General features: G+C 39.4%; 1 protein-coding gene and 1 pseudogene across 2 annotated transcripts in view; both read right to left on the bottom strand.

Annotated features, from left to right (window-relative positions):
* The window catches only part of ENTPD1 (ectonucleoside triphosphate diphosphohydrolase 1), a 107,052-nt gene that overhangs the window by 84,294 nt on the left and 7,928 nt on the right, over window positions 1-14,830 (bottom strand). Inside the window, exon 1 of one of the 2 annotated variants that reach the window (XM_029932290.1) lies at window positions 6,395-6,504. The exons of the other annotated variant lie outside the window; for it this stretch is intronic. Within the exon in view, the coding sequence (XP_029788150.1) occupies window positions 6,395-6,410 (16 nt within the window). The 5' untranslated portion in view covers window positions 6,411-6,504. Of the gene's footprint in view, window positions 1-6,394; window positions 6,505-14,830 lie in introns of those variants that run through there. 2 annotated transcript variants of the gene reach the window in all.
* Window positions 3,246-4,205, bottom strand: LOC115285731 (annotated as a pseudogene).

The raw sequence follows: 14,830 nt of genomic DNA, 5'->3' as shown, positions 1-14,830 counted from the left end.
ATACACGATGGAGTACTACATGGCAATGAGAAAGAATGAAATATGGCCATTTGTAGGAAAGTGGATGGACCTTGAGGGTGTCATGCTAAGTGAAATAAGTCAGGTTGTGAAGGACAGATACCATATGTTTGCACTCATAGGTCTAACAGGAAAGCAGGAGAAACCTAATGGGGGACCAGGGGGAGCAGAAGAGGGAAAGAGAGTTGGGGAGAGAGAGGGATGCAAAACCTGAGAGACTATTGAATACTGAAAATGAACTGAGGGTTGAAGGGGAAGGGGGAGGGGGAAAATAGGTAGTGGTGATGGAGGAGGGCACTTGTGGGGAAGAGCACTGGGTGTTGTATGGAAACCAATTTGACAATAAAATATATTTTTTGAATTAAAAAAAATAAAATCCAAGTTTTAAAACTGTATGCACAGCCTGATGATCATAATGCCATCTCAGAATTTTTCTAGATCCTAGCTAAGTAAATGCTAAAAGAGAGAAACCACGCAGGCAGAGTAAAAGGAACTGCAGGGCATACACCAAGATATTGTCAGGAATGATTGTTTTCCTTTTCTCCCCTAATCTATATTTTCATGTTTTCTTTAGTGGGCATGTGCCATGTTACTTACACTCTCACGGTCAAATTATTGTCCCCATCCTTTCTATGAATCAAAAGGAAACAGATCTTCAAGAAGGACATGTACTGCCATTGTTCCTGGGTCTCTAAAGAAGTCATGTTGATATTCTAGCACAAAAGCAGCAGGATGGAAGCATGTTACGAAAACTCTCCTCTGTCTTCTTTTTTCCAACAGTTTCTTTTTTCCTCATAATTCCCTCAGTTTTCCAAACTAAGGAAATTCCACTGGTCCTCTCTGCACCCATGTCCCCCCTTTGCACTTGGAATCATCCCTACCTCACTTCTGCTGAGGGGGTACAATGCCCCAGGCACACTGTTCCCAGCCTCACAGCCCTGAGTTCCTGCTGCCCCCACTCCCTGGCACTCCAGACATCCAGCAAAGGTTCTAGAGACAGCTACATATTCTGCTCCAATACTTCTCCAGTTGGAGGCAGGGAATAAAAGCAGGGAAACTTGGAGCCATGGAGAAAAGGTGGAAGATATTTAGGAACTCCAACACAGGGCCTTTTTAGTAATAATAGTTCATGTGCAATAAAGATTCAAACTTCTTTCTTGTATGGCAAATTGGAGGTCTTAACTTCCTGTTCTAGGACATATACTGAATAAATGAATGAACTCTTCATTTATTAAATAAATAAATGGTCCCTGCCTGAATGAATGAATGAATAAATGAATGAACGAATGAATAATATTTCCGGTGACCCCGCAATGACATAGGTGATCTGTGAAACAAAGTCTTCTCTGGCAAAGGAAACAAAAACAAAATCAAACTATTGATATTATACCAAAATAAAAAGCTTTTGCACAACAAAGAAAACCATCAAGAAAACAAAAAGGCAACCTACTGAATGGGAGAAGATGTTTCCAAATGACACATCTGACAAGGGGTTAATATCCAAAATATATACAGAATTTATACAACTCAACACCAAAAAAAAAAAAAGACCCACTTAAGCAATCCAATTAAAAATGGACAGAGGACATGAATGGACATTTTTTCAAGAAAGATTTCCAACAAATATATGAAGAGACGCTCAACATCCCTCATCATCAGGGAAATGCAAATTACAACCACGATGAAATATCATCTCACACCTGTCAGATTAGGTAAAATCAAAAACATATGAAGTAATAAGTGTTGGTGAGGATGTGAGAAAAACGAACCCTCACGCACTGTTGGTGGGAATGCCAGCTGATACAGCCACTGTGGAAAACAGTATGGAGCATCCTCAAAAAAATAAAAATAAAACTACCATATGATCTAGTAATTCCACTACTGGGTATCTACCCAAGGAAAATGAAACCACTAATTTTAAAAGTATATGCACCAGGAACACCTGGACAGCTCACTCAGTTGGAGTGTCTGACTCTTGATTTTGGCTCAGGTTATGATCTCACAGTTTGTGAGTCTGAGCCCAGCATTGAGCTCTATGCTGACAGTGCAGAGCCTACTAGGGATTCTCCCTTTCCTTCTCTCTGCTGCTCCCTCTCCCTCTCTCTCTTACTCTCCCTCTTGCTCTCCCTCTCTCTCTCAAAAATAAATAATCTTTAAAAAAATATGTGCACCCTTATGTTTATTGCAGCATTATTTACGATAGCCAATATGGAAGCAACCCGAGTGTCCATCAATAGATGAATGAATAAAGAAGAGCTGGTAGGGGCATCTGGCTGGCTGGCTCATTCGGTGGAGCACACAACTCTTGATCTCAGGGTTGTGAGTGCAAGCCCCATGCTGGGCATGGAGCTAACTTAAAAAATAATAATAAAATAAAATAAAATAGAGGCATCATATATATTTAATGGAATATTAATCAGCCATAAAAAGAATAAAGACTAAGATCTTGCCATTTGCAACAACATAGATGTATCTAGAGGGGATAATGCTAAATGAAACAAGTCAGTCAGAAAAAGACAAATACCATATTATTTCATTCATGTGGAATTTAAGAAACAAAATGAGGAAAACAAAAATAGACTCTTAAATTCAGAGAACAAACTGGTAGTTGCCAGAGGAAAGGACCAAATAGATAAAGGGGATTAAGAGTACACTTAACATCATGAGCACTAAGTAACGTGTAGAATTGTTGAATCATTATATTGTACATCTGAAACTAATATAACACTGCATATTGAACACACTTGAATAAAATAAATTGCTCTTCTTCCTATACTGTCTATGGGCCTTTGGCCAAGTGACTTCCCTCCTCAACTATAAAATGCAGAAACCGATATCACAGGTTTGTTGTGAAGCTTATATGATACAGTGCATATAAAAATTACAGTGCCTGGCACATAATAATATATGTTAGCTATTATGACTAATGCTTCACAGAGTCTGGTTTCAGTTAGAGTTGGTTGTATATATGTCTGTCTTCCTCAGTAGACTGTGAGCAAACTGTTTATATCTCACACATCTGGCACGGGGACTTACAAATAGTAGACACACAATAATATTTGTCAAACTGCTTTGAAGGTATGCCAGGAAGAGGAAAGGGAGGGTTCTAGAAACAAATTTAATGTACTTTATGATTTTACCCAGGATCAACCTCTGCAGTGTATTCTTCTATTACCAAAGTACACTGTCTCAGACTATAAGGTTGCTATTAAATGGGGCTGGGGAGGTACTTTTTCTGGAACGAGATGCCATGTTCAGAGATAGTGAGGTTGTGCTATGAGGCATCTAAAATCTCCAGTTTGGCCCCTAGCTGAATGGGGAGTGGAGGCTAAAGTTCTGCCAGAGCTGGACCAGCCAAACTAGACACCCTGGCATGGGGCCATATCAGCTCTGAAGATCAGCCTCCTAGAAGGGATCCATCTTGTTTCTCAGCATATTCACTTAGAGGAATATCTTAATAGAGTGAATAAAAGAGCAGTACATACCAGCAGGGACTCTTCTGCAAACTTGTAGGTCCCCTTTTATTTCTTGTTTATTTATTTACTTACTTATTTTGGCAGCACTAAGGTTTATTAAACTGTGCCTTAGTACAGGTACTGGGGTTTGCCCATGGCATTCTTGAGGTATCGAAGCTAGGACGTTCTGCCAATTCTTCTTGACCAATGACACCAGGAAATTGACAGCTAAGTGGATGTTGTTCACAAGTTCATCATCTGCTATCTTCATGTGTCCAACACCACAGCACCTTCTTCACCTGGAATTTGATTGTGGGCTTGACTTCATCTACCATGTTCTCATTGTAGGCCAGTGAGGAAGGGAATTTGCCAGGCTTAGTCAGCGCTGGACCCAGGATTCATGCTTTATCAGAGATTCTTGGCCAGCTTCTTGACTAATTTTTTATTCTTGTTGAGTTTCTTCAATGCTTCAGTGTCCATGTGGGGAATACCCATAGCCTTGGCCTCATTACAGTGCTGCTGATCCCCCAAAACACAGAGAATGTGGGGCAGGGAGTGGACTTCAGCCTGACATTGCCCAAGAAGCATTTATCTTTCAGAGGGTCACAGTTCTTCAAGCTGACCTGCAGTTCCACTGTCTCCAAAAACCCCTGGTGCTTGAGCTGGCTGCTTCCTGTGCAGGACTTCCTGCACCACCTCATCCAGGCTGTCCCAGGAGACTTTGTTGCTCATGGGGCCACACACCACAATAATCAGAAAAGAGTCATAGGTCCCCTTTTAAACTAGCTTTCAAATTCTTGAATAAACATCAACTAAAAAATAATACTTAGTTTACTAAACATTTGCTGAGTTCCTATTATGTGCTAAACATTGTACTAGACACTGCCAATCCAAAGGTGAATAAAGAAATTATCATCAGAGCAAGGTGAAGAAATGCAGAAGGCGGGAATGTGGATGAGTACGATGAGCACCAGCTTAGGTATAAGCAGTGAGGTGTTCTAGAAACATCCAAGTCAGGGACTAATCTAAGGCTCAAAGGAAGGAGAAGGCTTAAAGCAGCGATTAACAACTAAGATGAAGCTTGAAAGAATGACTGCAACAGCTCACGTTTACTGAGCACATACTCTATACATCAGATCCTGTTCTGAGAATTTTCCATAATTTCCGCATTTAGTCTTCATAATAACTCTATGGGGTAGATATTATTATTCTCTTCATTTTATAGATGAAGAAACCAAGGCACACAGTTAGTAAATGGTGGAGCTGGCAGTGTGCCTCCAGACTGAAGGGGAAGGAGAAGGCCAGAAAGGCCTTCAAGGCAGAACCAAGTACCACGCAATGGTCTGAGGGGGAAGAAAAGAAAAAGATCTCTTGGGGAACTGAAAGTAGCTGGGGGTGGGGACCGAAGTTCAGAGATGACTGGGCTAACTCTGCAGGTTAGAAAGGAAACCAGAGGGAGGGTATTTCTGGTCTGGACTTGGAAAAACTAGCTGTGTGATTACTGTCACCTAACTCTCTTCCTTTTGTAAAAGGGTAAAAACAACAATACCTGGGCTCTATCATAGAGAATGGCCATGAGCACAAAATGAGAAAATGTATGTGAACTTAGAGCAAAGCACAGATTCCTTCTCAAACTTGAGATTTCATCAGTATCATTTCTCCCAGTAGCTCAGAGCTCTGCAGACCCAGAATCAACCACACCTGGCAGTAGCCAGAGCCTTCAGGAGGACTAACAGTGTGGGAGCACAGAAAAAAAGCCCACAGACCCTGTGTCCAAGCACCTGTATCCAAATTCACCATTCACTAACAGTGTGATCCCAAGGCAAGCAAGTCTCTCATTATACTAACACTACTATCTGGAAAATGGGAAGGATAATGATAGCACTCACCTCTTAAGTTGATGTGAGGAGTAAATAGTACTGCTTAGAGCAGCTTCCGGTACAGAGTAAAGACAGTAAACTTTAACAGCTTTCATTACTATCATTATTAAGAATCTGTTGGCTACCCATCCCATTGCTCTGCATTTTATGTGATAAAACCGTGTGGGGCTACCAGAAATTCGAGATGAAAAAGGTTTACAACCCTACTCAACCACACTGCTGTGGAGACTCTTCCTGACTCCCATGGGCCGGCAAGCAGCTGGCTCTCCATCGTGGCAGAAAATGCCCAAAAGAGGTAAAAGACAGAGAGTGCACACCATCTGTGCAAACTAGGCTGCCCTTACAGTTTTTAGACAAAATCTAAATATAGTCACTCGGATATGCCATGCTTTTTAAAGATAAAATTGTTCATCCCTCCACCCCTTCACTCCTCCTCCCCGACGCCCCCCCCACACACACAATCCATATACACACATCCTAAGAAGCAATCCGTCTTTTGAAAGACATACTGTGAGGTCCTGTTGTGACAGCCTCTTGCCACATTAACTTCTCTATCTAACTCCTGGCAGAGAACCCTTTGCTAATTTCACAACAGGAAAGCACGCAGGAAATTTGAGAACAAAACAAATCTCCTACACACAGAGCCCAGCATCTCCAAGCAAACTCGCTGAGGTACAAACCCGAAGCAAGATGACTCTGGACTATAAATGAGGCAGCTGCTTCTTAAAACTGTAGAGGGACGGAAGAAGTCATTTGCCGCTAAAACACTGGAGCTGAATGCAAATTGATCATGAATATTCATGAGCCCCTCCAGCTTACTCAAGAGCCACCCTTGACTAAAGCCCCGGGCTTTGCTTCCTAAAAAGTTTCCCAAAGTTCTTTTTCTGCCTCCTCTCTCAAGGAGAGGGTGGGAAAGTTCATTTGGGGGTTTATGCCTCTTGCTCCTTCAAGTACTTGCTTTTGGTCTGGGCTTTTGGGTTGCTTTTTTTTTTTTTTTTTGGTTTGTTCTTAAGGATTCAGATCAAATCAATTTGCTCTTACCCTTTCTATCTTCCATAATTGGCAGGTTTTGTTTTCTTCCTCTTTGCTCTTTATTTTTTTCAGCCTCTGCTTGCTGTGGTCGGTCTCAGTGAGAGAGGTACTCAAGGAACCGAGATATATCAGACCCTTGGGCTCGTGGGAGGGGCTAAATTAGCCGGCCCCGTTTCGGAAGGAACCTCAAACCCTATGTCTCTTTCATTGACGCGAAAGAACAGATTGGCTGAGTCGGCTGTTCATTTCCCTAAAGCGCCCGAAGACTTGACCGGGTTGTCATTCTTTTGTATTCTTAAACCTATGTATGTTCAAGTATCTCGCTCTCCCTCTCTTTTTGTTACAGAAATCCATTTTTTTTTCTCCTGAGAAATGTTATCTTGGCTGCAAGCAAAAAAGCTATTTACTTATTGCAGTTTTGAAGCCGGATAACCAGAAGCTTGTTACCTGATACTCACTAGAAAAACTAGAAGAACTCAAGGACAGTTCCTCCAGCCCGATAAAGCTGATCACCTCTGGTCCTCTGAAGAGCAATCCCTTTTCCAGGCTCATAAGACGAGAAGAGCAACAGGTCCTGTCCAGGCAGGACGCTGTGGCAGAAGTCGCTGTGGCAGGAGAAGCCACATTATTGGTGGGAAGGCAGAGAGGCTGCACCTGGGAACGTGCAGCTGTACTAATAATGCAAGTCGTCCACCTTTTCCAAACTTTAACCTCCTACCTCCAAAGTCTTCTAAGCATGAACTGCCACACCCAGGCTTTACCAGGATGATCAAGTGCAGATAAGAGGCTGACCAAAACATTTTCAAATTGTGTATTTGATGTTATTTTGAAATCAGGACAAGACCTAATTCTCCCAGAGGAAGGTAAGTACTCAAGGTCCGCGGATCCTTGGGCAAATTCTCCCTCCACAAGGCTGTCACAAACCCTAGCATTTTAGGTTTGAAAACAGTTCACAGACTTCTAGTCTAACCAAGGTCAGAGAAGAGGAAAGGTTATGCCATCTGCTCCTGTTCACACAGAGAGAGAAAGCAGGGAGGCCTCTCTCTATTTTTGCTACCATGCTTCCCAGCAAGTAATAAAGTTGCTCTACAGTGTAGGCTCTCAATAAAAATTTGATAGAGGGTTGAATTAACAAATAAATAACAAAGCAGGGACGCAGACAAAATTTTCTGATTCGTACTTCATGCTTTTTCTACATTGCCTCTCTAACATGAGAATTTGTGTCTAAAGGCAATTATACCACAAGACATCGTTTTCCATATAAACCACGAAATTAGTAACCATTATAGATTTTTCTTTTTTTCTATAAAGATTTTATTTAAATTCAAGTTACTTAACATATAGTATAGCACTGGTTTCAGAATTTAGCACTGGTTTTGTTAGAATTTAGTGATTCATTGCTTACATGTAACACCCAGTGCCCATCACAAGTGGCCTCCTTAACACCCATCCCCCACCCCATCTCCCCTCCAGCAACCTCACTTTGTTCTCTATAGTTAAGAGTCTTATGGTTTGCCTTCCTCTCTGTTTTTGTCTTTTTTTAAAGTTTTCCTTTCTTTCCCCCATATTCATCCGTTTTGCTTGAATTCCACAAATGAGTGAAATCATGGTATTTACTTTTCTCTGGCTTAGCAAAATACACTCTAGTTTCATCTACATCATTGCAAATGACAAGATTTCACTCCTTTTGATGGCTGAGTCATATTCCGTTGTGTATATATGCCACATCTTCTTTATTCATTCATCAGTTGATAGACATTTGGGCTCTCCATAATTTGGCTATTGTTGATAGTGCTGCTATAAACATTGGGGTACATGTGCCCCAAATCAATATTTTTGTTTCCTTTAGTTAAATACCTGGTAGTGCAATTGTTGGGTCATATGGTAGTTCTAGTTTTAGCTGTTTGAGGAACTCCATACTGTTTTCCAGAGTGGCTATACCAGTTTGCACTCCCACAAACAGTATAAGAGGGTTCCCCTTTCTCCACATCCTCACCAATGTCTGTTGTTTCCTGAGTTGTTGGTTTTAGTCATTCTGACAGGTGTGAGGTGGTACCTCTTTGTGGTTTTGATTTATATTTTCCTGATGATGTATGATGTTGAGCACCTTTTCATGTATCAGCCATTTGTATGTCTGCTTTGGAGAAATATCTTTTCTTATCTTCTGCCCATTTCTTAACTGAATTATTTATTTTTGGGGTGTTAAGTTTAGTAAGATTTTGGATACTAGCCCCTTAGCTGATATGTCATTTGCAAATATCTTCTCCCATTCTGTAGGTTGTCTTTTAGTTTTGTTGAATGTTTGCTTCACTGTGCAGAAGATTTTATCTTGATGAGGCCCCCAATAGTTCATTTTCGCTTTTGTTTTCCTTGCCTCTGGAGTTGTGTTTAGTAAAAATTTGCTACAGTCCAAGTCAAAGAGGCTGCTGCTTGTGTTCTATAGGATTTTGATGGTTTTCTGTCTCACATTTAGGACTTTCCTCCATTTTGAATTTATTTTTGTGGATGGTTAAAATGGTCCAGTTTCATTCTTCTGCATGTCACTGTCTAGTTTTCCCAACAGCATTTGTTAAAGAGACTGTCTTTTTTCCATTGAGTATTCCTTCCTGCTTTGTCAAAGATTAATTGACCATACAGTTGTGAGTCCATATAGCCCCAGGGTTCTCTACCCTGTTTCCTTGATCTATGTGTCTGTTTTTGTGCCAGTACCACACTGTCTTGATGATGATAGTTTTGTAATATAGCATAAAGTCCAGAATTCTGATGCCTCCCACTTTGTTGTTGTTTTCTCCCAACATTACTTTGGCTATTTGGAGTCTTTTCTGGCTCCATACAAGTTTTAGAATTGTTTGTTCTAGCTCTGTGAAAACTGCTGGTGTTATTTTCACATAGGGATGGCATTGAATGTGTAGATAGGTTTGGGTACTATAAACATTTTAGCAATATTTGTTCTTCTGATTTATGAGCATGGAATGTTTTTCCATTTCTTTGTGTCTTCTTCAGTTTCTTTCATAAGTGTTCAGTAGTTTTCAGAGTACAAATCTTTTATGTCTTTGGTTAGGTTACTTCCTAGGTATTTTATGGCTTTTAGGGCAATTTTAAATGGGATTGATTCCTTGATTTCTTTTTCTGCTGCTTCATTATTGGTGTATAGAAATACCACAGATTTCTGAACCTTGATTTTATATCTTGTGACTTTGCCGAATTCATGTATCAGTTCTGGCAATTTTTGGTGGCATCTCTCAGGTTTTCAACATAGAGTATCATGTCATCTGTGAACAGTGAAAGTTTGACTTTTTCCTTGCTGATTTGGATGCACATAAACTACCTGAAACAAAACTGTTTTTCTTTTTACTGTCTAATTGCTGAGACTAGGATTTCACTATGTTGAACAACAGTGATAAGAGTAGACATTCTTGCTGTGTTCCTGACCTCAGGGGAAAAGCTCTGTTTTTCCCCACTGAGGATGATATTAGCTATAGGTCTTTTATATATGGCCTTTATGATGTTGAGGTATGTTCCTTCTATCCCTACTTTGCTGTATTTATCAAATGCTTTTTCAGCATCTATTGAGAGGATCATATGGTTCTTATCCATTCTTTTATTAATGTGATATATCATGTTCATTGATTTGTAAATATTGAACCACCCCTGCATCCCAGGAATAAACCTCACTTGATTGTGGTGAATAATTCTTTGAATGTACTGTTGGATTTGATTTGCTAGTATCTTGAGAATTTTTGCATCCATATTCATCAGGGATATTGGTCTGTAATTCTCCATTTTATTGAGGTCTTTGGTTTTGGAATCAAGGTAATGCTGGCCTTATAGAATGAATTTGGAAGTTTTCCTTCTGTTTCTATTTTTTGGAATGGTTTCAGAAGGATAGGAATTAATTCTTCTTTAAATGTTTGGTAGAATTCCCCTGGGAAGCCATTCAGGCCTGGACTCGTTTTTTGGGAGATTTTTGATTACTGATTCAATTTCTTTGCTGGTTATGGGTCTGCTCAAATTTTCTATTTCTTCTTGTTTCCGTTTTGTTTCAGGCAGTTTATATGTTTCTAGGCATTTACCCATTTCTTCCAGATTGCCAAATTTGTTGGCCTATATTGCTCATAATATGAGCATTATAACTGTTTGCATTTCTGTGGTGTTGATTGTGATCTCTCCTCTTTCATTCGTCATTCTTTTTATTTGGGTTCTCTCTCTCTCTCTCTCTCTCTCTCTCTCTCTCTCTCTCTCTCTCTCTCTCTCTCTCTCTCTCTTTTTATAAGTCTTACCAGGGGGTTATCCATTTTGTTAATCTTTCAAAGAACCACCTCCTAGCTTCTTTGATCTGTTCTACTGTTTTTTTGGTTTCTATATCATTTGTTTTTGCTCTAATCTTTATTATTTCCCTTCTTCTGCTTGTTTTGGGCTTTATTTGCTGTTCTTATTCCAGCTTCTTTGTGTAAGGATTTAAAGTTAGGATGTATATTTGAAGCTTTTCTTGCTTCTTGAGAAGGATCTGTACTGCTATATACTTACCTCTTATGACCACCTTTCCTGCATCCCAGAGGTTTTGGGCTGTCGTATTTCCATTTTTGCATCCATGTATTTTTAAATTTCTTCTTTAATTTCCTGGTTAACCCCTTCATTCTTTAATAGGATATTCTTCAACCTCCATGTATTTGTGGTCTTTCCAAATTTTTTCTTGTGGTTGACTTCAAGCTTCATAACATTGAAAATATGCACGGCATGATCTCAATCCTTTTGTACTTGTTGAGGCCTGATTTATGCCCCAGTATGTGATCTATTCTAGGGAATGTTCATGTGCACTCAAAAACAAATGTGTATTCTGCTGCTTTGGTGTGAAATGCCCTAAATATATCTGTTAAACCCATCTCGTCTAGTGTGGCATTCAAAACCATTGTTTCCTTGTTGATCTTCTGCTTAGATGATCTGTCTACTATTGTAAATGGAATATTAAAGTTCCCTACTATTATGGTATCACTATCAATGAGTTTCTTTAAGTTTGTTTTAATTGACTTATATATTTGGCTGTTCCAAGTTGGGGGCATAAATATTTATAATTGTTAGATCTTGTTGGATATACCCCTTTATTATGATACAGTGTCCTTCTTCATCTCTTGTTACAGTCTTTGATTTACTCTGGTTTGTCTGATATAAGTATGGCTATTCCAGCTTTCTTTTGATGTCCATTAGCATGATAAATGGTTCTCCATCCCCTCACTTTCAATCTGGAGGTGTCTTTAGGTCTAAAATGAGTCTCTTAAGAGACTCTTAAATACTGAGAACAAACTGAGGTTGGTGGGGGTGAAAGAGGGGGAAATAGGTGATGGGCATGGAAGAGGGCACTTGTTGGGATGAGCACTGGGTGTTATATGGAAACCAAGTTGACAATAAACTATATTTTTAAAAATAAAAATAAAAAATAAAATAAAATTAGTCTCTTGTGGGCGCCTGGGTGGTTCAGTTGGTTGGGCATCTGATTTCAGCTCAGGTCATGATCTCACAGTCTGTGAGTTCAAGCCCCATGTCTGGCTCTGCACTGACAGCTCAGAGCCTGAAGCCTGCTTTAAATTCTGTCTCCTTCTCTCTCTCTCTCTGCCCCTCCCCTGCTCACACTCTGTTTCTCCCTCAAAAGTAAAATAAAAACATAAAAAAATTTAAAAATAAATAAAATGAGTCTCTTGTGAGTAACATATTTATGGGCCTTGTTTTTTTGTGGTTTTTTTTTGTTTTTGTTTTTGTTTTTATCCATTATGATACTCTATATCTTTTGATTGGGGCATTTAGTCCATTTGCACTCAGTTTATTATTGAAAGATATGGATTTAGTGCCATCGTGTTTCCTGTAAAGTTGTTGTTCCTGTAAATTGTCTCTGTTGTTTTCTAGTCTTTGTTGCCTTTTGTCTCTCCTGATTAAAGGGTACCCTTTAATAATTCTTGCAGAGCTGGTTTCGTGTTTATAAATTCCTTTAGTTTTTGCTTATGGTGGAAACTCTTTATATATCTCCTTCTATTCCGAATGACAGCCTTGCTGGATAAAGTATTCTTGGCTGCATATTTTTCCCATTTAGCACATTGAATATATCATGCCAATCCCTTCAGACCTGCCAAGTTTCTGTCAACAGACCTGCTGCTACTCTCATGTGTCTACTCTTGCAGGTTAAGGATCTTTTGTCCCTAGCTGCTTTCAAAATTCTCTTATCTTGATATTTTGCAAGTTTCACTATGACATGTCTTGGTGTTGACCTGTTTGTGTTGATCTTAAGGTGAGTTCTCTGTGCCTCTTGGACTTGAGTGCCTGTTTTCTTCCCCCCAATTAGGGAGGTTCTCAGCTACACTTTGTTCAAATAAACCTTCTGCCCCCTTTCCCCCCACTCTTTTTCTTCTGGGACTCCTATGATATGGATATTGTTGTGCTTTATAGAATCGCAGAGTTCCCTAAGTCTATACTCATGATCTAATAGTTTTTCCCCTACTCTTTTCAGCTGCATTATTTTCCACAATTTTATCTTCTATATCATCTATTTGTTCCTCTGCTTCTCTCATCCTCATGATTATATCCAGTCAGTTTTGCATCTCAGTTATAGTATTTTTTATTTCTGCCTGACTAGTTTTTAGGTCTTTAATCTCTGCAGCAAGTGTTTCTCTGGTGTCGTCTAGCTTTGTTTTTTTAAAGCCCAGCTAGTATTCTTATGAGTATTGTTCTAAATTCTTGTTCAGACATATTGCTCATATCTCTTTTGAACAAATCTCTGTGATTTCTTCTTATCTTTCTTTTGGGGAGAATTCCTCTGTCTTGCTATTTTGTCCAGGTTTCTGTGTTTTGCATGTTATGAAAGCTTGTTATGTTTCTTGCTCCTGAAAGTAATACTATATTAAGAAGGGTCATGTACTGTCCAGGGTCTGGCACTTCAGGAAATGTTTCTGGTGTGTGCTGTGTGCACTCTGCTATTGTGATTTGGCTGCTCTTCTCCCTAGGTCAGTCGTCTGCAGAGTTCTTTCTTGCTTGCAGTGGGGAGTGTTTGGACCTTTAACTAGATGTATTTTGATTTGGTAAAATAAGCCTTCCAGGTTCACTCTCACAAATTATGCAGATTGTTCTCTTAATCTGCAGGTTGATTTCCTAGGTGTTCAAAATGATCTGATGTTGATCTAGCTGTGCTTGAGGGACAAGGCAGGCCCACGGTGCCTCAACAACTCCACCATCTGATCTCCTCACTCCAGATTGTTTTTGACTCTATACAGAAAATAAATTCTCCACGATACTTTAATAAAGGCAAGGGCTGACTTTCCAGTTCAGGCATCTCTGTTACTTTGCACACTGCCTGGCATATAGTATGTGTTCAATAAATGTCTGATGTTTTAATAAATCTGAGTCTGTACAACAAAACTCTTCTTTTATCTTACTAATGGCTCCTAGTTACAAGATTCTGCATTTATATTATGCTAAATGAAAAATTCAATGGATGCCTTCCAGAGGATTTAGACTTCATCTCTACCAAGGAATATTGGTTTGATATTTGTCTTATTGTAATAAAATTATTTTTAAGAAAATGAGATACTTGTAAAAATCAACAATTTTTATAATGGGTTTATGATTGTTTGGTATCACTGTTTTGAAGAAAGATTTGAAAGACAGCATGTCCCCCCAACATCCTGTGAACTACAGAATGGAAAACAGACCATCAAAGCTAGAAGGAGAAGGGAATGATCAAGATGAAGATCAGAGTGGGTGAGGGGTTAGGTGTGAAAAACAAACAACAAGCACCAAACATGTCAAGGAGAGCTCCACATTGGGCACTGTGGCAATAGTCCTCTATTTCAAACAAAAATAAAATCAAAGCAACTCCGAACATGTTCTACTTGGACGTCACGTTGTTGAGTAAAGGTCACTTTGACAAATGACTCATTTCTTGTTAATGTCATCACACAGAGAGCAGCTATCAAGAGTAAAATACTCAACTTCTGGTTCAACCAGAAGAGATTAAAAAATATCATTATTATCAACTAGCTCTTCATAAAAATGTGAAGTTCATCCAAATTGAATATACAGTAATAGAAACATGATTTTAGCCCCAAACTCATATTATGTGAACCTTTTGACTAAATGCCAAATGCTTCTTATGACAACATATTCTGTGCTACAGTTAAAACATACTCTCTGGTGGTCACACCCTCCTTAAGCATATGAAAACACTATATAGTTGAGTATTATTCATCCAGGAAAATTTCAAAACAAATGGGGTTTGTGTGTGTCTTTCTAAATGCCTGGCACATAAAACGATGCTCAACATCACTCATCATCAGGGAAACACAAATCAAAACCACACTGAGATATCGCCTCACGCCAGTCAGAGTGGCTAAAATGAACAAATCAAGAGACTATAGATGCTGGCGAGGGTGTGGAGAGACGGGCACCCTCCTACACTGTTGG

Source organism: Suricata suricatta, chromosome 2, assembly GCF_006229205.1.
Source record: "Suricata suricatta isolate VVHF042 chromosome 2, meerkat_22Aug2017_6uvM2_HiC, whole genome shotgun sequence".
Taxonomy (NCBI): domain Eukaryota; kingdom Metazoa; phylum Chordata; class Mammalia; order Carnivora; family Herpestidae; genus Suricata; species Suricata suricatta.
The sequence above is the reverse complement of the archived record's forward strand: the minus strand, read 5'-3'. Positions and strand labels throughout refer to the sequence as shown.